This window comes from Heptranchias perlo, chromosome 34, assembly GCF_035084215.1.
Source record: "Heptranchias perlo isolate sHepPer1 chromosome 34, sHepPer1.hap1, whole genome shotgun sequence".
In the NCBI taxonomy this organism is placed as follows: domain Eukaryota; kingdom Metazoa; phylum Chordata; class Chondrichthyes; order Hexanchiformes; family Hexanchidae; genus Heptranchias; species Heptranchias perlo.
Window position 1 is genome coordinate 26,358,973 of NC_090358.1, and position 24,539 is coordinate 26,383,511.

The 24,539-nt window shown below is 43.3% G+C and overlaps 2 protein-coding genes across 7 annotated transcripts in view; both read right to left on the reverse strand.

The window, feature by feature from the left end:
• LOC137301907 (cell migration-inducing and hyaluronan-binding protein-like) overlaps positions 1-24,539 on the reverse strand; it is a 194,917-nt gene that overhangs the window by 149,557 nt on the left and 20,821 nt on the right. The gene's annotated exons all lie outside the window — the stretch shown is intronic.
• The window catches only part of LOC137301905 (inactive cell surface hyaluronidase CEMIP2-like), a 120,262-nt gene that overhangs the window by 39,533 nt on the left and 56,190 nt on the right, over positions 1-24,539 (reverse strand). For 4 of the 5 annotated variants that reach the window (XM_067971622.1, XM_067971621.1, XM_067971624.1 and 1 more), the window contains exons 13-20: positions 23,688-23,816; positions 20,911-20,996; positions 19,041-19,172; positions 18,152-18,187; positions 15,313-15,465; positions 15,024-15,201; positions 9,795-10,010; positions 804-1,012 (exon numbers count right to left, since the gene is read on the reverse strand). In XM_067971622.1, coding sequence (XP_067827723.1) covers positions 804-1,012; positions 9,795-10,010; positions 15,024-15,201; positions 15,313-15,465; positions 18,152-18,187; positions 19,041-19,172; positions 20,911-20,996; positions 23,688-23,816 — 1,139 coding nt within the window. The remainder of the gene's footprint in view (positions 1-803; positions 1,013-9,794; positions 10,011-15,023; positions 15,202-15,312; positions 15,466-18,151; positions 18,188-19,040; positions 19,173-20,910; positions 20,997-23,687; positions 23,817-24,539) is intronic. The other variant, XM_067971625.1, reaches the window with a different exon arrangement.

The following is a 24,539-nucleotide window of genomic DNA, read 5'->3' on the forward strand; positions in this document are numbered from 1 at the left end:
GCCTCGGCTAATAAAGGCAAGTATCCCATATGCCTTCTTTACCACCTTATCTACCTGTTCCGCCGCCTTCAGGGATCTGTGAACTTGCACACCAAGATCCCTCTGACCCTCTGTCTTGCCTAGGGTCTTCCCATTCATTGTGTATTCCCTTGCCTTGTTAGTCCCTCCAAAGTGCATCACCTCGCACTTTTCCGGGTTAAATTCCATTTGCCACTGTTCCGCCCATCTGACCAACCCATCTATAACGTCCTGCAGACTGAGGCTATCCTCCTCGCTATTTACCACCCTACCAATTTTTGTATCATCAGCGAACTAACTGATCATACCTTTTACATTCATATCCAAGTCGTTAATGTAGACCACAAACAGCAAGGGCCCCAGCACAGATCCCTGTGGTACCCCACTGGCCACAGGCTTCCAGTCACAAAAACAACCTTCGACCATCACCCTCTGCCTTCTGCCACTAAGCCAGTTTTGTATCCAAAGTGCCAAGGCACCCTGGATTCCATGGGCTCGTACCTTCTTGACCAGTCTCCTGTGCGGGACTTTATCGAAGGCCTTACTGAAATCCATGTATACCACATCCACTGCGCTACCCTCATCCACACGCCTAGTCACCCCCTCAAAAAATTCAATCAAATTGAGTGTGTTCGAGTGGCCCATTCGTCAATTGACAACCCAGTTGAGCAATGCTCCATTCTGGTAGAGGGCCTTTGCAAAGTTTACCCAATACTACATCTGGAACTTTGGATAGTGAACAATGCTTAACTCCACAAAACAAAATGATGCTCCCAATGGGTTACCTGTTAAAATTGATTGGGTAGAGGACAACCTGCTCAGGCGTTCTGCCATTCCACCGTAGTGTGTAGGATTGTTCCAGCATGACAACAGGCTGGTACTGTTGATAGGGTGCTCTACGATTTACACCCTGCAGCTTCAGAGGGTGGTTTGGGTACAAGTCCTTCGTGATCAGTAGAGAAAGATTCTCTGAGCGCCAGGCTTGAACATAGAGCTGAATTAAAAAAAAAGAGAAATAGTGCTTTATGGAGATAGTGTATTTTAAATTTCTTCGAGATGTGGGCGATACTGGCAAGGGCACATTTATTTTCCATTCCTAGTTGCCCAGAGAAGGTTGTAGTGGGCCTTCTCCTTGAACCACTACAGTCCTGGTGTTGAAACTCCCACATTGATGTTAGGAAGTTCCAGGATATTGGCCCAGCTTTCTGTCAGCAGCCAGTGGAGAGCTTCACTATGACAACATTTTAAAACAGTCCAAGTTTTCGATTTACCCCAGGATCTTTCTGACTAGCACAACAACAACTTGCATTATATAGTGCCTTCAACATAGTAAAACATCACAAGGTGCTTCACAGGAGCGTTATCAGACAAAATTTGACAACAAGCCATGTAAAGAGATACTGGGACAGGTGACCAAAAACTTGGTCAAAAAGGTAGTTTTAAGGAGCGACTTAAAAAGGAGGAGGAGAGAGAGGTAGAGAGGCAGAGGGAGTTCCAGAGCTTAGGGCCTAAACAGCTGAAGGCATGGCCACCAATGTTGGAGCAATGAAAATCAGGGATGCACAAGAGGCCAGAATTGGAGGACCACAGAGATCTGATGGTTGTTGGGGTAGGAGGAGGTTACAGAGATAGGGAGGGCCTAGTACATATTAGGTGAATATGTATAAAGCCTTTCATAAATAGCCCTGCAACCCTTCATCTGATTTTCAATGTAACTACCCTACTTTTAGTGCAGTTACATTGAAAATCAGACAAAATTGATGAGGTGCTGGAGGCAGGCCACCTGTGCGCTCTGGGCAGCATGGGGTAGAGTTTAGATGTACTTCTGTGGAAGACTACCAATCTTCTGCTGTACAACAGCAGAAACCCCAAAAATGGCAAAAATCCAGTATAGCCTGGTTACGCAGTTTCATTTTTGACAGTTCCACTGGATTACCCTGGAATTATGGCGGGAAAGCAGGAAAACTCCCATGGCATTTCAGGGTCAGATTAATTAAGAATAAAAGAAAAACATTGAATTGTGCAAAAATAAAAAATTACATTTATATAGCGCCTTCCATAACTTCAGGACACCCCAAAGTGTGTTACAGCTAATGAAGTAATTTAAAGTGTGTTCACTGTTGTAATGTAGGAAACGTGGCAAGGTCCCACAAACAGCGATATGATAATGACCAGATAATATTTTTAAGTGATGTTGGCTGAGGGATAGATATTGGCCAGGATACTAGGGAGAACTCCCATGCTTTTCTTTGAATAGTGCCATGGGATTGTTTACATCCACCTGAAGGGGCAGATAGGGCCTCGGTTTAATGTCTCCTCTGAAAGATGGCACCTCCGATAGTACAGCGCTCCCTCAGTGCTGCACTGAAGTGTCTGCCTAGCTTATGTACTCAAGTCTCAAATGGGACTTGAACTCAATCTTCTGACTCCAGAGAGAGTGCTACCACTGAGCCACGGCTGAAACCTAAAGGTCATGGTAGGTCTCAAAAAACGACTGCCCTGAAGTGATGCTGTGAAGTACAAAGGTTCAGCACTGGTGAAATTCCTCTGCTATTTTAGTAGCAACATCAGCCCTTCACTAAACCCCCAAAAATCTTAATCACCTCCCCCCCACCCCCCACCCAAACCGTTCCCACCAGGTGGGGAGGGGCAAAACATGACATAATCCCTCTCACCTGTCTGGCTCGGTTTGTAGCTCTCATTTCTAAGTCAGAAGGTTGTGACTGAGTTTAAGCCTCACTCCAGGATTTAAGTACATAGTCTAAGCTGACAATTTAAGCACAGTACTAAGAGAGCCCTGCATTGTCATTGCATTGTTTTTCAGTGAGCTGTTAAACCAATGCCTCTATCTGCCTGTTCAGGGGGATATAAAATATCCCAGAGCACTACCTGAAGGTGCAACTCTAACGAAATGGGAAAAATGGAAGTCAGTGTCCATTGATTCCTACTTATAGATTACCAAATTTTTAAAAAAGTCTTCACATATTGGTATTTTAGTGTATATTTTCAGGCAGCAACATGGTGGGACACTAGGACACAGTCTCATAAGGTAAGCTGACAGAACAGCCAATAAACTACTTGGACCTGAAAGAATGTAGCTAATCATTTCACAGGTTGAGCACAGACCTTCTGAAATGGCACTAATCACCATACATGCTGTCCCATTTTAAAATTAATGCTCCTAATTGAGGGACAATGACCAGAGCTACTTGCAGTGCAGTGTAAATTTACACAAAGAGCCATTGTGGAATAAGTAAGCAGGTTATCAAAGATTAAACTGGCTCCCAAAGCTGTGATGTTTTCTGCTCAACAATTAGAAAACTGGAGGTCTCAGTCTCCTGCTTATGTAAAGGAAAGACTGAAAGTTCACAACACAGCCCAATTGGATTATACGTCACAAAGACAGTATAGACAGAGACAAATGCCAGTCAGAAAATGGTAGCATTTATTTAATAATCTACTCACAGATGCAACACATTCTTACATAAGGGCAGGTCTTAGCAGTATGCAAAACTGCTAAGAAAATTAAGGGCCAGCAGAGGGAAGGTGAGGAGAATAATTTTATTATGCAGCAAGTTACGATTTGGAATGTACTGCCTGAAAGGGTGCTCGAAGCATATTCAATAACAACTTTCAAAAGGGAATTGGATAAATACTTGAAACGGAAAAAATTGCAGCACTATGGGGAAAGAGCAGGGGAGTGGGACTAATTGGGTAGCTCTTTCAAAGAGCTGGCACAGGCACAATGGGCCAAATGGCCTCCTCTGTGCTCTATGATTCTATGAGCAGCACCCCCCACCCCCAGCTTGTCCAAGGATACATTAGATCACTACTAAGGTACTGGTATTGTCCCCCTCCACCCCCCCCCCCCAAATTAAGGTACAATGAACCAAAGACATGAATTATGATCAGACAAATCCACACAGGATTACAGGTCAAACGTAGGCTTGTGGTTTTGAACCAATAGAGGAAATCAGAAGCATAAATATTATATTATAATGCATCCCTTGATGGCCTAGCCTTGCTTTTCAATCATTTATCTCCATCGATTGAGAGTTTTTTTAATTCTGTGGAACAAGCATCAACTTTAAAACCTCATGCCCAGATATTGGTATGTGTTATACCCATTTTTTGCCTGAAAAATAGGCACAATGCACTCCAATTTCTGCCCCCATGGCTCTGAAATTCAGAGGGGTTTTTCGGTCTCCCGTCATGGCTTTGGCAAGAGAAATGGTCCCAAATCTGGCACCAAACAGAAGGAAGATCCAGGTCATGGTGTTGGGTATTTATTAAAAAAAGTTGAGCAGGGGTCTCACATTCTGCTTGTTTCCATAGTCTTCCTAGGTGGATCTTCATGACTATGAACCAATTCAGTTCTAACAAAATAAAAAAAGTGTTACCACAAATATTCTCAACCATTTGGATGAACTCTGGCTATTCACAAACCAAAAAAGATAATTGCAATGTTTTCATTGTGAATTACATGTCCTTGAATGGCCAAAAAGGTGCATATTCACATTACAAATTTGAATGCAGTGGTGATATGGGTATAAACGGTGTAGCTTTGCTGGTGTGGGGCCTTGCTAAATGGGATCACTGGTTGAAGACAGAGCTAAACATCATAGGGAATGATCCTGCTAAGCCTCGACTTGCCAAGTTACCCACTAAGCCACATCTGTAAGTTTATTCAGTAGGGCTGGTTTCAAAACATTCACTTTTGTCAGTGCATAGAACATGCCCTTGGTCTTGCAGGTTGTAAGAAGTTCTACCAAGCTGCACTATTGTGCCATATTGTAGAGTAACAGAACCCAGTGTACAAATCACAACCTGACCTTTTAAACTCTCTTGGGAAGACTGAGGCCATCGTCTTCAGTACCCGCCTCAAACTCCATACCCATGGCATCGATTCCACCCCCTCCCTGACCACTGTCTCACATTGAATCAGACGGTTTGCAATTTAGTTGTTCTACTCGACCCCTAGCCGAGCTTCAGAACTCATAGCCGCCTCCATCTCAAAGACCACCAATTTCCATTCCGCTGACTGACCTTTTGTGCATTTCTTTCCCTTTACCCACCATTGACCGCCATGTCTTTAGCTGTCTAGGCCCCATGCTCTGGAATGCCCTTCATAAACCCTTCTGCCTCTTCATTTCCCTCTTTTCCTTTGAAACTCTCCTTAAAACTCACCTCCACCCCTCCTAGTATCTCATTTTTGTCTGATTACGGCCCTGAGAATGTTTTCCTACGTTAAAAGTGCTATATAAATCCAAGTTGTTGTCTCTTCTTTTTCTGTCATTTTTTCTTCTTCCTCAATGTTTCTTTGTCTCTTTCATTTTCACCCTCTGCTCTCTCTCCCCCGCACTCATTTTCTGTTCTCGCTTTCCACATTGCTTCCCCATCTCTAACTGCCTTTAAAGCTTGGTCAAAGAGGTGGGTTTTAAGTAGGGCCTTAAAGGAGGTAGAGGGGTTGAGAGAGGGAATTCCAAAGCATCTGCCAAAGGTGAAGCAAAGGAGGGGATGGGGGGGCTGCACAAGAAGCCAGAGTCAGTGGAACGATGGTTTCTGGGGTTGTGAGGTTGTTGGGCTGGAGGAGGTTACAGAGATAGAGAGGAACAAGGCAGTGAAGGGATTTAAACATGGAGAAGATGAGAATTTTAAATTGGAGGCTTTGTGGCACCAGGAGCAGGAGCCAATGTAGGTCAGCAAGGACAGGAGTGATGGGTGAGTAGGATGGGATAAGGCCAGATACACCGAAAAAACACAAGAACAATACCGCAAACACACGTCCTTGGGAAGTACACATCCTTGGAACAACATACATTGGTTTATGAGCTGTATCATCAAACCTAGCAGATCACATTTGGCCCACAGATCACAGCCGGCACACTTAATATTTAGGCTTTATCATTCCCCTTTTTCATCCTCATTCTCCCCACATCACACGCGCACTCACTCGAAAAGGCAAGTGTGTCATCACTGGGCATATCCTTTGTGTGAGAAATTTAGTCACACATCTGCCATGCACATGAGATTTGTGCAATGTTTAACTGGCTGGTGGTGACTAATTTATTTGCTCATTTTAACCATATGAGAAAGTCTCAATAAACATCAATAAATGTGCCCAGTGGCTGCAGCTAAATCCATGTATAACATGTCTGCAATGAATCATTTGCAATCTTGGCTATTGTTATGAAGCCAGCAGGGATTTGCATTTCTCTGTTTCCCCTTCTGTCCTAGAAGTGCTCACGGTTACCTCACTTCCCCTCCCCCAAACAACTACAGTAAATACTCAAAAAACTGCAGATGCTGGAAATCCAAAACAAAAACAGAAAATGTTGGAAACTCAGCAAGTCAGGGAGCGTCTGTAAAGAAAGGAAAAATGTTGACATTTCAGGCCTAGCTCTTCATCAGAGCACGATTATGCCCGAAACCAGCACTTTTTTTTGTTACAGTACTTCAAAATTATGAGGGGTTTTGATAGAGTAACTAAGGAAAAACTGTTTCCACTGGCAGGTAGGTCACTAACCAGAGGGCACAGATTTAAGATAATTAGCAAAAGAACCAGGGAGGGAAGATGAGGAGAATTATATATAAACGCAACGTTATGATGATCTGGAATACACTGCCTGAAAGGGTAGTGGAAGCAAATTAAATAGTAACTTTCAAAAGGGAATTGGATATATACTTGAAAAGGAAAGATGTGCAGGGCTGTGGGGTAAGAATGGGGGAGTGGGACTAATTGGACAGTTCTTTCAAATAGCTGGCACAGGCAGGATGGGCTGAATGGCCTCCTTCTGTGCTGCAAGATTCTATGATAAATAGTCACCCAGCTTAAGAGTTGGAGTTCTGCCATGCAACATATTTCTGATCACGTGCACTCCCCACTGGCAGTGTCCATTACACATTCACGGTGTACATTAAACCTAATGGTGTACAATTTAGAACTGGTCTGCAGTAAATGTGGACTCTACTTAAAAACTCTTTCCCTACCTTTCTCTCCCTCTGCTTCCCAAAGTGAGCTGCATTTAATTTAGAGGCCACACATTATACAATCACCACTGCTGGGGTAATGCTTTGAAATCTTCCTGTTCTTTGAACTTTGACCCCAGCACTGACCTGAGTATTGTTCATGATTGGCCTTTAAAGCCATAACAAGCAAAAAGTGCAAGTTTTTCAAAGATGTGTTATTGTTAATTTACTGGAACCCATTTTTGGGAAAAGAGCAAGGCTAAACACTGACAAATCGGTCAGCCATCTTGAACCACTGTTTATGCACATTTATCAATTCACTTAAATTAGCAACCAGAGGGAAATATAGCCCTTGGTTTGCAATTCAATATGGCCCATGGTGTTAGAGTCTATGAGAGGAGGGCATTTATGAAGTTAAAACTAATTCCTTGCAGCCACCAGATTCAAAATAGTAAAATTTTGTATTGATTTTCATAATAGGCCTTGGAACTGAAACTACATCCCAGTTCCACAACTCAGTTCTGAAACATCTTGGTCTAGTCTTGCCACACTCCACTCCCTCTCCCCCTTCATTGATTGGGGTGTCTCTCCAGGATGAAAGGGAGCAGGGGTGGAGGAAACTTCTGTGCCTCATTTAAATACAGCAGCCTTTGCCAGCCAGTCCCACTGGAATGAGGGGTGAGTTTAGTTGGAGGGGGGGGCATAAGCCACATTCTCTAAAAATTGAGTTGGGGGGGGGGGCGTGGACACATCATCAACCTAATGCTTACACCTACATTTATGCATGGAGCATGAAATTTAATCAATAATTTTCAATTTGAAGATAAAAACCTAGAAATGTTTTTGTTGGTTGAATTTGAAAACTGTCAAAGTTGCAGAATTATTTTAATTAAACATTGGATTATTTGTGTCTGAATATATTTATTGAATTTTCTGCAGTTATAGAAGTCGATTAAAATGATGATTCGTCAACAACTCCCATGACTACCAAAATGGTAGCGGGTGATCTAGATGGACCTTGGTCTTATTTCATCTAGCAGTTTCTATGTTCCTAAAAAAAATTTTGAACATCTATAGACTAGAAAGTAAGTAGTTTATTTTTAATTAAGTATATGTCAGACATTTAAATATATTTTTCTTATGCAGTAGTCTTTCTTATCCTTACACCACATTTGTTTGAGTTTAAAAAGTGCCCAAAATAACTAGGATATAAATGTACGGGGCAATTTTACAAGTTTGTATTTCTGCCATGGAACTCCGCTAGAAATTAACAAATAGGAAAGAAAGAAAAAAAAAAGAAAAAAGAATAAAAGAAAGTTGGTGGTTGAAAGATAAATGTTGGTCAGGACGTCGGGAGAAGTTCCCAGCTCCTCTTTTGAATAATGCTATGGTATCTTTTACATCCACCTGAGGGTTAGACAGGACCTAGGTTTATCATCTCATGCCAACCATGAATTGTTCACGCTGACCTTTACACCTCAATTCCCAATAGGAGGGATTTCTGTGATCCCATGCTTGCAGGGAGTGTGGGTTAGAGATTTGGGGCTACAATCTTGTAGCCTTATCAGAAATAAAGAACTTGCATTGATATAGCACCTCTTACATCCTTAGGACTTCCCAAAGTCATCACAGCCGATGAACTGCTTTTGAAGTGCAGTCACTATTTTTATGTAGGAACTACAGCAGCAAGGTCCCACAAACAGCAATGAGATAAAAGGCCAGTTAATCAATTCTGTTGGCGTTGGATGAAAGTCAAATGTTGGCAGGGCACTGGGAGAACTCCCATGCTCGTCCTCAAATAATGCCACGGGATCTTTTACATCCACCCGACCAGGCGGATCGGGCCTAGGTTTAAGGTCTCATCTGACAGACAATACCTATGACATTACAGTAGTCCACTGAAGTGTCAGCCTAGATTATGTGTTTACATCCTCAATTGCTCAAGCCCACAACCTAATTCAGCTGCGAGTGCTACCAGCTGAGTCAAGCTGCCAATATCTGACCCAAACTCCCTTTGAGTATGCATTTCTCACTGAGAGCGTGGGATCGCAGTATTACTCCCAGTATGTCCGAAGCTCTGTTCCTGGAACAGAAACTTTAAACTAAACAAACAGAAACTAAAATTACCCAGTTATGGCCGGGACTCATTCATAGGAGCTGATTTTCATCAGCCATTTCCTGGCGAGCATAGGGTGGCAGTGGCACAAAAATTGGCGAGACTTGCATCTCACCAATGTCTCACAAGAGGCCCACTCAATGTGATCTGCGAGCGGGCCGTGAAATAGACTTCCAGCACACTCACCCAAAACAGGCGGGAGCCTTATTTAAATGTTTAAATCAGGGTCCTCGTAGGACCTCAACACAATTTTCATGGACCTATTAGGCAAGGTTTGTACCACGCACCACTCCACAGCCATTGGTCCCTGGTGTGGCGAGGCCTAATCTGCAGGCCACTCTAAAAACAGCCCAAATCTATTTTTTCTTCATTTTTGTGGGGTCTGGAGAAGCAAGAGTGGTCCTTCAGGCTCTATAAAAATACTCTAGCCAACTGTGCACAAACCTCTACCCACTCCAGGTCCATACTGTCAGCTGCTTTGTGTACGAGCCACTCGATTTCCTGCCCTCCCCAACCGGCAAGCTGCCTCGGACTGTGACTCGTGCTACTGAACGATCCAACACCCGTCATAGGCCCAATTACTGTAGCAAACCAAACTCGGCCTCAAAGTCCAAATGCCATCTCAAATAAGATTGCTGTAAAACTGACGATTGGCAAAATATGACAAATGTTTACCCGATTGAAATTTCACCTGGGCATACTTGCCACTGCAGATCACTCCATTCCACCTGGGCACACTAAGGCAGCCTGGATGACGAACCAGGTAGTTGTCAGCCCTAGCTACAAACGTGTCAGGAAATCCAGTCACTGAACCATCTAAGTCATGGAAAATAGAAGTCCAGTCACCATCAAGAAGGTTAGTTCCAAACCACTGTCCTGGTTTGCCAAAAAATACCTCAAGATTAACCTGCATGGAAAAATAAAGGAAAGAAATGGGCACTGGTACACAAGAGGAAACTGTTCTCAGTTCAACAACAAGGCAGGGGCTCTTTTCTTTAGAAAAGTAAAGGCTGAAAGGTCTTTAAAATTTTGAAGGGGTTCAATAAGATAGACATCAAAAAGATGTTTCCATTTGTGGGGAGTCCAAAACTAGGAACCATAAATATAAGATAGTCACTAATAAATCCAATAAGGAATTCAGGAGAAACTTCTTTACCCAGACAGTGGTTAGAATGTGGAACTCGCTACCACAAGGAATAGCTGAGGCGATTAGCATAGATGCATTTAATTGGAATCTAGATAGTACATGAGGGAGAAAGGAATAGAAGGATATGTGGATAGGGTGAGATGAAGAGGGGTGGGAGAAGGCTCGTGTGGAGCATAAACGCCAGTATGTTGGGCCAGATGGCCTGTTTTTGCACTGTAAAATTTTATGTAAGTATTAGTGGATTAAAAGAACAAAACCTGTTTTTGTATAGCTTTAAGAATAATACTGAACTGATTAGACACTCGGGGCTCAATTTTAGGTGGCAACTTTGGGTGCGTTGGGGGTAGGGGTGGCTCCGAAAATCCCATTTGGCTTCGGAAGCCGGCTCCAACCCGCTGACTTCCGAGTTTCCCAGGGACCCACCTGTGTGCGCACGTGACCCGAAGATGGAAGTCCCGCCAGCAATTAAAGCCAGCGGGATGACAGTTAAAGAGCTACATGTACCACATTCAGCTACTTAAGGCACTTTACCTGTGACAGAGTAAGGTGATTAGAACGATTTTTTATAACTTACCTGGGCGGCTTGCCCACCGCTCCCAATTCATGCCTGGAGGGCTGGATCAGGGAACAAGAAACTAAATAAAATATCATACTCAAGTGAAAACACAAAATGAACCTACCTTTGCACCCTGTTCCGATGTCTCACTCTTCACTCCCCCGATCTTCACCTCTCGCGCCCCCCCCCCCCCCCCGCAACAATCTTCCCCTCCCGCACCCCCCCCCAGCAACGATCTTCCCCTCCCGCAGCCCCCCCCCCAGCAACGATCTTCCAGTCCAGCGCCAGATGTCGTCTTGCTCTCACTTTCTCCCCCTTCCTCACGTCACAGCTCCTGATGGCAGCAAGCCTGTCAATCAGGCTGGCTGCCGGGTGCAAAACCCGGAAAGGACGTTAATCATCAGCAATCAACATGCGATCGTGTCGAAATAATAAGTCTTGTTCATGCGGGTTTGCCACACGCACCTTCACCCCCCTCCCCGCCACCACCCTCTCCCTGCCGCCAACCTGCCACCATTGCAAAATCAACCCCTCGGTCCTTAATACAAATGTTTCATCAGAACGACGGAATTCAACACAACTAAACAAACAGACTGTTAGAGAGACTGTGAATATGAACTAGAGATACTATTTCAATTTAACAAATTTGTCTTTACAATTAAATATCAAATTGTAAAATATGGAAAAAGAATCTGTTGGTATTTGTCGTTATAGGTAGCACTTGAAATTAGTAGTGTGATTGGTTGCTAAGTGAATAAATGCTGCCAATAAGCTTTCTTGTAAATCAAAAAGGGAAAATTATGTATTGAAAAGGGTGATTCGACGATGGAGCGGGCAATCAATATCAGAAAATTTCAATTGACCCCCAGCCTCCACAGCTTTTGGGCTGGGGGGGTGGGGGGCGCGCAAAGGGGAGTCCCAGATTTCCACCGCCCTGTGAAAAAGTGCTTCCTGATTTCACTCTGGACCAGCCTGGCTTTAATTTTAAGAATATGCCCCCTTGTTCTTGATTCTCCCACCAGAGGAAATAGTTTCTCTTTATCTACCCTATAGAATTCCTTTATCATTTTACACAACTCGATTAGATCATTCCTCAACCTTCCAAACTCAAAGGAATACAAGCCAACCTGTCCTCAATTTAACCCTTAACCCCCAGCAATAGAATAGAAGCAGCTAAATGATGCATTTGTCTTGCATTGAAGCCACCAGCTATAGCCCTGTAAGGTTAGTGAAGCAATGCTGCTGGCTCCACAGGCACCAACACCCATCACCAGTGCTTCTATTTTTTTTAAATTCATTCATGGGATGTGGGCATCGCTGGCAAGGCCAACATTTATTGCCCATCCCTAACTGTCCTCGAGAAGGTGGTGGTGAGCCGCCTTCATGAATCGCTGCAGTCCGTGTGGTGAAGGTTCTCCCAGTGTTGTTAGGTAGGGAGTTCCAGGATTTTGACCCAGCGACGATGAAGGAACGGCGATATATTTCCAAGTCGGGATGGTGTGTGACTTGGAGGGGAACGTGCAGATGGTGTTGTTCCCATGTGCCTGCTGCTCTTGTCCTTCTAGGTGGTAGATGTCGTGGGTTTGGGAGGTGCTGTCAAAGAAGCCTTGGTGAGTTGCTGCAGTGCATCCAGTAGATGGTACACACTGCAGCCACAGTGCGCCAGCAGTGAAGGGAGTGCCAATTAGACGGGCTGCTTTGTCCTGGATGATGTCAAGCTTCTTGAGTGTTGTAGGAGCTGCACTCATCCAGGCAAATGGAGAGTATTCCATCACACTCCTGACTTGTGCCTTGTAGATGGTGGAAAGGCTTTGGGGAGTCAGGAGGTGAGTCACTCGCTGCAGAATACCCAGCCTCTGACCTGCTCTTGTAGCCACAGTATTTATGTGGCTGGTCCAGTTAAGTTTCTGGTCAATAGTGACCCCCAGGATGTTGATGGTGGGTGATTCTGCGATGGTAATGCCGTTGAATGTCAAGGGGAGGTGGTTAGACACTCTTGTTGGAGATGGTCATTGCCTGGCTCGAATGTTATTTGTCATGCATCAGCCCAAGCCTGGATGTTGTCCAGCTTCTGCTGCATGCAGGCACGGACTACTTCAGTATCTGTGGGGTTGTGAATGGAACTGAACATGGTGCAATCAACAAACATCCCCATTTCTGACCTTATGATGGAGGGAAGGTCATTGATGAAGCAGCTGAAGGTGGTTGGGCCTAGCACACTGCCCTGAGGAACTCCTGCAGCAATGTCCTGGGGCTGAGATGATTGGCCTCCAACAACCACTACCATCTTCCTTTGTGCTAGGTATGACTCCAGCCACTGGAGAGTTTTCCCCCTGATTCCCATTGACTTCAATTTTACTAGGGCTCCTTGGTGCCACACTCGGTCAAATGCTGCCTTGATGTCAAGGGCAGTCATTCTCACCTCACCTCTGGAATTCAGCTCTTTCGTCCATGTTTGGACCAAGGCTGTAATGAGGTCTGGAGCAGAGTGGTCCTGGCAGAACCCAACCTGAGCATCGGTGAGCAGGTTATTGGTGAGTAAGTGCTGCTTGATAGCATTGTCGACGACACCTTCCATCACTTTGCTGATGATTGAGAGTAGACTGATGGGGTGGTAATTGGTTGGATTGGATTTGTCCTGCTTTGTGGACAGGACATACCTGGGCAATTTTCCACATTGTCGGTTGGATGCCAGTTTTGTAGCTGTATTGGAACAATTTTGCTCGAGGCGCAGCTAGTTCTGGAGCACAAATCTTCAGCACTACAGCCGGGATGTTGTCGGGGCCCATGGCCTTTGTTGTATCCAGTGCACTCAGCCGTTTCTTGATATCACACGGAGTGAACCAAATTGGCTGAAGACTGGCTTCCGTGATGGTGGGGATATCGGGAGGAGGCTGAGATGGATCATCCACTCGGCTCTTCTGGCTAAAGATGGTTGCAAACGCTTCAGCCTTGTCTTTTGCACTCACATGCTGGACTCCGCCATCATTGAGGATGGGGATGTTCATGGAGGCGCCTCCTCCAGTTAGTTGTTTAATTGTCTATCATTCACGACTGGATGTGGCAGGACTGCAGAGCTTTGATCTGATCTGTTGGTTGTGGAATCGCTTAGCTCTGTCTATAGCACGTTGCTTCCACTGTTTAGCATGCATGCAGTCCTGTGTTGTAGCTTCACCAGGTTGGCACCTCATTTTTAGGTATGCCTGGTGCTGCTCCTGGCATGCTCTTCTGCACTCCTCATTGAACCAGGGTTGATCCCCTGGCTTGTTAGTAATGGTAGAGTGAGGAATATGCCAGGCCATGTGGTTACAAATTGTGCTGGAATACAATTCTGCTGCTGATAGCCCATGGATGCCCAGTTTTGAGCTGCTAGATCTGTAATGAATCTATCCCATTTAGCACAGTGGTAGTGCCACACATGTTGGATGGTGTCCTCAGTGTGAAGATGGGACTTCATCTCCACAAGGACTGTAGGGTGGTCACTCCTACCAATACGGTCATGGACAGATGCATCTGCAACAGGTAGATTGGTGAGGACGAGGTCAAGTAGGTTTTTCCCCTCATGTTGGTTCGCTCACCACCTGCCGCAGGCCCAGTCTGGCAGCTATGTCCTTCAGGACTCGGCCAACTCGGTCAGTAGTGGTGATGCCGAGCCACTCTGGGTGATGGACATTGAAGTCCCCCACCCAGAGTACATTCTGTGCCCTTGCTGCCCTCAGTGCTTCCTCCAATTCTATTTGTTATCACGGCACTACCAAGAACCATCTCCTTAGTCAAGTGTCTGTTCCTATGGAGCCATTAGCAATTTTTTTTCCATACTGCAGGCATGTGGAGTGCACAGCCCAACTGTACAGTGCAGCCATTTGGCTTCTCAATCACTCGCCTTTCAGATCCATCGTAGCCAGCGAAGCAGATCTAGCAGGTGGACATGAAATAATGAATTGTGACCCTCAAACAACTGTGCATATGCAGTTCAATGGAAATCAGGTTATAATATTGGGCCACTATTATAGAATATCCCAGACAATGAAATGTGTTCGTAACACCGTCCAATGTTCTTCAGTTTAAAAATTGGGTTTATATTTAAAAATGACAGCCAGCTCATGGCAGGTTAATACCTGACTCCAAAGGGTTAATTTTACCATTTTTGCTCCACGACTACAGAATGATTTCTGTCGATGTTTGAGAATACACAAGCAAATTATTTTAAGACTTACACTCCTCTCCAACTTGACCTGAGACACATTGTTTTGGGGGCTGATCTGCCAGGCGTTCCTCATAAAAAATGCAAGCGCACTGGAGTACCTTTCGTGGACAGGTATGTATTTCCTAAACGTGCACTGTGTTAGTCGGACTGGACCATCATAGATCTGGAATCCACGGATGGGAAAAGTTCTGGAAATCATAAAACTCACTTAAGTCCAACACTCCTAGCAGCTTTTGGATTAAAAATCTGTTAAAATGTATATTAAACTTGCTTTAATCGGTGAATCTTTTATTTTCTACCTGTTTCTTGGCAGTGTTCTGTACTCTCCGTGTGCTCCCTTGCCCCAGTATCTGTTTTGTCCTCCATTACAGCCTACATTAATGCTTTCACCAACAAAGACTGATTTTGTCACTTCCAAGCTTGACCCCTCATCAGTTGGAAAAGTTCCATCGCTATGAAAACAAAAACACAATAGCAGTTAACAACCCTTTCTATTACCAGTCTTAATTGAATGGTAGTATCAACCACAAAAAAGCTTAATAAGTTTAGTGTTTGTACAGATTTACTCAGATCATTCTATATATAATGGATCTGAAAACTGAGCTGTCTTGTTTTTATGATCCATTGGGAGATTTCTTGGTTATCTGCAGATAAAGTTAAGAAGTCTTGGCATTTAAAACATCAGGGAAAGTGCTAACGCTTCTCCACACAAGTTCAAGACATTCTCAATTTATTTAACAATGAATAAACATTACACAGTGGAACATCACATACTTAAGTCAGAGAAGACCAAATTATGAGTAGATATGTTTAATTTAACTTATAACACAGACTCAGTAACACCATAGGGCTGAAGCAAGCCTTTGTCTTAGTGGTGGCCTTGCCACCTCAGTCAGAAGGTGCAGACTTCAAACCCTGCTCCACACAGACAGTCTTGGTGAGCGGAGACCAAAGCTCTGGCTCTGAATTCTGGGTTGACATCCAGCGGGATGCTCATGTCTGGTGGGTGTGGGTGGCCCTCCCTCATCGTATGGGTTATGGGAGTCCATAAAACTCTCCTGCCATACAAACCTGACCACCCTATCAGCCGGTATAAAGATGGTTACAGCTGTGGAAGGAACTGTCAGACTGTTAATAAGCCTGAGAATCCTTCCACTACTTCATACTATTCTCCAAGGGAAGAGCAAGAAGATACAAAAACAACCACAATCACAGGGCTGATTTTATAAATACGTGCTACCAGCAGGTAGCCTTGCCAGTCGGGAGTGTAAATTGGGAAATTGTGGGTGTGCTAATGATTTTCCATCCTATTCAATAGACGTTCGAATATTGAATTTACTCCACTGATGATACTAACTCAATGAATTAGAACTACCATTCTTTGAGTCACCTGTAATTCAGAAGAAAAAAATAAAATTGCTTTGTAATCACTCAGCACAGCAAATGTCAACTGTGTCCCTAGCTACTTGCACTACGACTGCTATTGCTTTCTGTTAAGTGAAGGAAAGTACCTAATGGGAGAACAAAAGCCACTAATGTTTGCTCTCTGTACCCAAGAGCATCCTGTCACCATGACGATAAATTGCAATGCTCATACAGCCCATCAACATCTTCATTAATATTACTGATCACTAAGCAAGGCATTCAGTGAGATGGATGTAGTATATACTGCTAGTATGCAATTAGCTCGAATTATAGTAATTAACCTATTAGACCTTAATTCTCCAAATTCTTCCTCCATTTAAAATTTATTATTTAATAAACACATTATAAATATTGAATGCGAAACTTCCTACTGCCTCCCAATAACTAGCCTGTGTACAATGCCCCTTCTGCATCCTCTTCCATTACTGTCCACCAAATGATGACATCACACGGCACGCTCCATTCATGAAAAAAAAGCTGAAATAGCCACCCAAAACTCTACTAAAAAGGAAATGATGTCACCACTAAATTATGTTCTCAGACTTCAGCACAGCATCCAGGCTGACATTTCACTGCAATACCAAGGGAGTGCTGCAATGTCAGAAGTGCAGTCTTTTAGATGAGACATTAAGCAGAGGCATTGTCTGCCTGCTGAGTTGGACAGCACTATTTGAAGAGCAGGGAGTTCTCCTAGTGTCTTGGCCGACATTCTTCCTTCAACCAATACCACAAAAAATAGATTATCTGGTGATTCATTGATTTGCTGTTGGTGAGCCTGGTGTCTACCATGACAAGGTAGTTGGAGATCATTGGAGTAGGAGAAAAAGCAGTCGGAGAGGGTACCAGAGTGACAGCAGAAGACCTGAAAACAACACAGGGACAGAGGTATGGGAAGGGGGTGTAGGACCTTGCCCCTCAGGCTGGCTGTATGTAAGTGACTAGGCCAAGCTAGCAACATGCTGCAAATTATTTATTTTTATGCTTTCAGTCATCTTTTTTTATGTCCTTCGAGGCGAAGCTGTGATGTATTCCTGAACTCTGATCTCTGAAGGGCATCCTCTACAAGCCAAGATCACATCTAGTTCCTATGCTGCCTATTCTTTTCTTCTGTAAAAACAATTGCAAAATGTGCAACTATTATTGCCACTTTTGAATACAGAGAATGTTCAAGTCAATTGTATATTTAAAAAATGTTGAGTTGTAGCTTTATTAAAAATCTTACACTTCCTGTCAGCTTTTTCCATTAGAAATTCCTATGTCCACATTTATAATGGAAACAGCTTATTTAAATTTTTCACGCTGTAATTACAACCTGCAGCGCCACCACTGGCAAGAGCATGTAGTTACATTGTGACAAGTTTACATAGGCTGTTTCCATTATAAGTGTGACACAGGAATTTATAATGGTAATGTGAAAATAAGGGCAGAAGATATGACTTTATAACTGGATTGAATGACATCTGTGTGCACCCTGGTCCAATTAACCCTTGGCCTCTAAACTCACTTCACCTGACAAATATCCTTGGTCTTGACTTCAGCTGGAGTCAAGGAAGTAAACAAATGATATTAAAATGTATTTGCCTTATTAGGCTAATTTCTAGAAGACAAGGTTTTGGTTTTAATTTATGTATACCTAAAAGATTTGATTTGGAAAGAGGATCATTGAGTAAGGCAGTCATAAAATTAGAAAAACAAATCTCCAAAGAAAGTTACCTTGCTAGAGTCAGGCCAATTCCATTGTCAGAAAACCTGTAGAAGCATAAAGGAATGTGGTCACTCCCCTGAATTTATAATGGGAACCTACAACAGAGTATCTACAGTAACTAGCAATGCATTGGGCTCAATTTTAAAAGTAAAAAACGGGGTGGGGGGGCATTGAAAATTGCCACCATGTCAGACCCGCCTCCAACCCACTCATTTCCAGTTTTCACGGGGACGGGACGAGGGGCAGGCGGCCAACCCACTCCCAGGAGGTAGGTTGGGCCTTAAAACTTTTCAAAGAGGCTTCAGGCCTTCATTTTTAAACTAATTCCCCATTTCAACCCCATGGGGCCAGGATTCCCAGGCCTTCCATTTTACAGAAGGCCAGAGACTGCAGGTAAGTGCCCACAAAGGCACAGCTTGTGGGCCCAGAGGAGCATGAGTGCTTCCCCCTGCCCTGGTCCTCCAACCCTGATCCTCCCTCCTCACCGCCCCCTCCCCCCCGCCCGAGACTGACCCCCGATCCCATTCCCCCATGACTCGCTGCCCCTTGCCCACCCGTGCCCCCCACCCCTCCCCATGCCAACAAAGACTTACCTGGAGACATCCTCTCCCCTGCTGGTCTCCCATCCGACTGAGACCAGCCTGTCAATCAGCCGGACTGGAAACCAACATAAAAAAAAGACGTCCTTATGTCAAAATCGTAAGGACGTCCGGGAAACTCATACTAATGGGTTTCCCAACCTCAAATTGACCCCTCTGCCCTCATCCCGCTCCGTTTGAAAATTGAGCCCATTGTATCCCTCAGTGCTGTATATCTATAGTAATGGGAAATGCAATGTATTCATCACTGCTGTATATCTAGGGTCAAACACACTTTCCAGGATTTGACAGGACATACCCTGAGTTGCGGAAAATAATGTCTCCCCCTCTAGCCCAAGCTCCATGGTCGTTGTTTTTAAAGGTTACAAGACCATCAATAATGGCAGGAACCCGTGGCTTTCTTGGGTCAGCGTTCTGATGTGGTCGAAACCTATGTCAAAGACAAAAAAACAGATGGTTGGTCCGATCGTGGCCATACGAGAAATCCCGTCTTGGAAACAGATGCTCCTGTCATCAACAAAGGCAGGAACTCAGCCCCTAAGCACTTCATAAACATCAGAACCAAAGACTCAGCAGGAACAGAAGGCTAGGTATGACAGCTTTAAGGACTAGTGAATCATTAATCATCTGTTATCAGTTGGACATAAGTTGGAAAAATATTTAGCGAGTCATAAATAAAAAAACAAATGCAACCTTTTAAAAACATGTTTCTGGTCACAATATTTCCTCCAAAATAATTAAGCAAACATTTAACTTTGATGCTGCACATTTTTGGAGTAAAACGGCCAGTGTAAATTTCAAGAAACTTGGAGGTTGCAAATATTCTGCACTGTTAAGGGGGACAGTTGAAATGGATTCATATAACTGCATACTGTACACATTATAATGACAAATCCAGCATTATTGGAAATAGATGCTAGGATTATGAAACAATTATGCAGTACTTTTCACTTGTAAAGTAAAATGATTACATGGATGAACCCACAACTTTCAAATTATTTAAACTACAAAGGTACACATGAAACTACTGGCACATGTATCTGTATTTCAATGTAAATGTAGCTATATCACTGCATTGAGAATACAGTGGTGCAGTTTTACTAATATTGCTGCTGCACGATCATCATATGCAGGGGAGAATTTTGGTTACTCAAAAAATGATTTTCCGCTAACTTAGGGGTCAGCCGTGGTTCAGTGGTAGCACTCTCGCCTCAAGTCCCACCAGAGACTTGAGCACGTAATCTAGGCTGACACTCCAGTGCAGTACTGAGGAGTGCTGCACTGTCGGTAGGTGCTGTCTTTCAGAGATGTTAAACCAAGCTCCCGTCTGCCTGATCAAGTGGACATAAGAGATCCCATGGAACTATTTGAAGAGCAGGGATGCTCTCCCGGTGTCCTGGCTCAACCAACACCATCAAAACAGGTTAATTGGTCATTAATCTTATTGCTGTTTATCAGATCTTGCTATGCACAAATTAGCTGCTGCGTTTCCTTACATTACAACAGTGACTACACTTCAGAAAAATAATTCATTGGCAGTGAAGTACTTTGGGCTGTATAAATGATCAAATAGATCAAACCTGGGCACTCCTATCATCTACCACCAAGCCTGGAATTTAGACAGGGTGGACACTACAGATCAAAATTGATTAAAAAGGGAATAATTTTAATGAAGAACATGATGAGTTTATCAAAAATACAATCCTTGAGTAGGTAATGCTATCACGGTCCCAAGAAGCTGAAATCAGAGGGTAACGCTGCACTGTAAAAGGTAACGCCTGCTACTCTTACTTCCAGAGGTGGTGGTGTAACCTCTCAGCCCATTACAGCAAACACAGCTAGAAGACATGCCAGGGAATATTGGAGTGGCATGTACATTGGGTGGGTAGTGGGAGGTGCCTGCACTGTGCCCCCAAGGGAGTCTGCATGGGCCCAATGCCATTTTTGTGGTAGGGCCTTATTTTAAGTTAATTCAGTGAGCTGCTCCCTATAGGCAGCTCCTTGATTTGGTTGGCAAGAAATTAGCAAGGAACCAAACCCAAATCACTTCAAGTGGCCCATTTGGTTCTACACTCATCACTTAACTAATCCTAAATGGAAGGCCATTATAGATTGTGAAATAAATGACAATTAGCTTGAATGACCTGAAATAATAAATCCCATTATACCTTGCAAAGTCTACTGTAAGAACCTCTCTGGGATTGTCAGCATTGGACTTGGTTGTCTTCACTCCATTGCCAATAAAAAGTCCAGCCTGTGGAAAAGGAGGGCAGAAATCAATAAACCACAGGCGATGGATTCATTAAAAATATTACATTACAACTCTCCATTATCAGTATTGGAGCCCAGTTCTTCATATGTGATAAACAAACATCAGCGATACCTGGAGTAATTAAGGATTCTTAATAACACCACCCTTGTGGATTTGGTGTTTCACTGAAGCAGGCCTGTAGGAGGTATTGTGGCCAAATGAAACTCATTGCATTGAATATCCTCCACTTTTCAAATCGGTAGATCATCCTCATCACTTAGATCTACTGTAGCTCCATTTCAACTCATCTTATTTTTTCACCCACTTATACTGTTTCCTACATTCTCTTTTCCTTCTTTGCAATTTTCCATCTGAGTTTTTCACATCGGTTTCATTTTTGCTTTCTGTAAGTTTTATTTCCAGCTCCATTTTCCCCATGTTCTGTACAATAGCTTTTCTATTTTTTGTTCAAATTTGCTTTATAATTTCCAACTTTGTCTTAAACCTTAACTCACAACTATATTTTTCCTGTTGTGTGTGGGGGTGCAATTCCAATTGTTGCTAATTTTAGCAAAAAAGATGTGAGTAAAAGGTGGAGGACTGTGGGTAGAAAGTGCTAACAGACTATTGGTTCACGGTTAATGCAGCTGTGACCTCTCCAAAAATGGACAAATGAGCATTAGTGAGGAGTGAATAAGGCAATTTTTGCTCACCATGGCTAAGATCATCAAGAACTTGTGTGGCTTTCCTTAGTTGCACAGTCAAATCAAAGAGTGAGTATTTCACTCCAGGTCAAACTTGGCATGAATGAGCTCAATGAATCGGAAATTTTGAAGTATCAGCCCAGCAGTGACAGAAGTGAATAGTATACAGGGGGATTTTGGCAGAGTGCACAGTGTACTGGTCATTGATGGGTATACTGCAATGGAGTAGAAGGAGGAGGAGGGGAAGAGGAGGAGGAGCACAAAGGATTAGGAGGTGCACTGCTGCCAACTACCCACAGCACAGATCTAATGCAGTACTCCTAGGCATGGTGGAGAAACAGTGCATGAGGAGAGTCATGCTTACTAGGGAGGCTGCAATATAGGTAAGACACCCACCCCACAAAGACCCACATGACACTCAGCCATCTATAATCCACTACCAGTGAAGGTCATCGCTGCCCTCAACTTCATTGTCACAGGGTCTTTTCAGTCGCCCACAGGAAACATCTCAGAAGTCAATTTGTTTGGCCTTTGGAGAACTGACTTTCCTTTGTGCACAATAAAGGAATGTCAGGATATGGCAAATGTGAATGAATTTTGTTAACTTGATAATGGCACTGGGGGAATAATTGAATAGCTCTTTCAAAGAGCTGGCACAGGCACAATGGGCCGAATGGCATCCTTCTGCACGGCCAGATTTTATGATTCTATTCTATATGGGGTACATACATTTTCCTGGTGCCAGGAGAAAGCCCTCTCTATTTCTGCGACAAACATTAATGCACGTGCATCAATGCCAGGGGCATCCATTAGAAGCTGCAGCATAGAAGGAAGCCACTTAGCCCATCACACTTGTGCTAGTTCTTCAAATGGAGCTATCTAGTCTAGTTCAATTTCTGCTTATATCCTGTTGCCATGAGTTCAACAACAATTTGTTGGAATCTTGACTTCCAGGAGACAGTATAGTAATACCAGTTGGGTGAAATATTCTAAGCAACAATTATAATATAAAACATGACCAACACAGTCAGGAGAGAAAGGGGATGAAGCTGAAGTCTTTGCTGAGGATTGATCGTTTGAGGTCGGAGAATGGAAGGTCAGAGAGGATAGTGAAAACAGGACTAAGGGTGCGACCATCAGTCAGTCTCTCTTTCTCTCTCGGTCTCTGTCTATCCCCCTCTGAGGTCAATGCTCAAATATTTTCTTATGTAGGAATTCACACTACCTGCACAATGCCTGGATTCTGCTATTGCCCTTAGAAAGAAAAGATCATTTGCAGCAGCTCTACATGTCCATCAGGGCACCCCAGTATAGAAATTATTCTCATTAATATAAGGCAGGCCAGTCCATGTTCAGGAAACTTCTTGCAAGCATTTCTAACACTGAGTAGTCAATTTCATGGGTAGGTTCAGTGACTTCTTCCTTCCCCCCCCCCCCCACTTTGGTGTGTCTTGTGTTTATAAATTTTAGTTGTACACACTGATCTGATTGAAGGAAAATAGTTTGAAGAAATTATGATTAACTTGATCAGTTTTGAGATATTTGCTGTTTTGTGGATGGAAGCTTTGGGAAGGAAAAAAAAAGAGGAATTTGATTGATCAGTTTTTTGCTGGTTATTCACTGCAATAATTGTAATTGCTTATGTGAATAGCCCAGATAATTGAATAAGTTTTACTGCCAAAAGATTGGTCATTTAAATGGACTACAATGTATAACAAGCAAACTATTTAATGAGTGTTGCATTTAATAAAGAATTTTTTGTGGTTGTGTTTGTGACAGAAATTAAGGCAGAGTTTGACCAGGCCTGCAGATAACTTAGTGAAACGCTTCTTATATTGCTTGAATCTCAATTTATCCCACGCCTGCACTTGTACATATGCAGTATAATTCCACAACCATATATAGCAGCAGGAATGCTGCTAAGAGTCCAGACAGTATAAGAAAAAGATTTCATTATTACATATGCATATTGTAGTAAAGTTTTACAAACCTTGATATTGGAATGTGCCCTGTTATTATAAAACATTCCCAGGGGAGTAAACTCAGACTGACCCTCTGGGTATTGACCCACAGATTGTCCAGTAGGAGCACGGTGGAAGATGAACCAAATTCCCACATCCTAGGGGAAAAAAAGCAATATTAAAACTAACAAATGCATAACATTTTTTTAAAAATATATATACTAGCTGATCTACCATGATGTTGCTCACAGATAATCTGTACTCTGGAGCACAGTTGTAATGTTTAGTTATTAAACTGGTCTATTCCTTTAAGGGCATTGCTTCAGTATCCAGAGGGAGAAGCAGTCTTAATAGGTTCGGAGGTCAATTTTGCTTATTGTAGGCCAGACCAGGTAGGAGGTGGCAGATTTCCTTCCCTGAAGGGCATTAGTAAACCAATTGGCTTTTTATGACAGTCTGAAACTTTCAGGATCATTTTTCTGATGCTAGCCCACAAATTACAAGATTTTTGAAATTCAGTTTCACAACTTGAGTCTGTTTAAGTCTGATGGGTATTCTCTTGCCATTCTAGAGATGCAAACCTTTTATTTGATGCCCAGTCTTGACTGCCTGGTACTAAATAGGTGGTCACTTTCTGTGGGTAACTAATAGATGCTTCAAATCAGTGTCCTCTACTACAACCATCGCTGAAATGTGCCTACCTGATGGAATTTGAGGGAGTTGTTCTGAAATCAACAAAATTACGTACTTTTATTTGTTGGTAAGTATTTCCCCCTCCTTCAAAAATAGAACAATCACAAAACACTTAAGATAATTTTCACCGATTGGGTGGTAAACTGGTGGAGGGGAGTCATTTACCCACCCGATTTTCATTGAAGTTG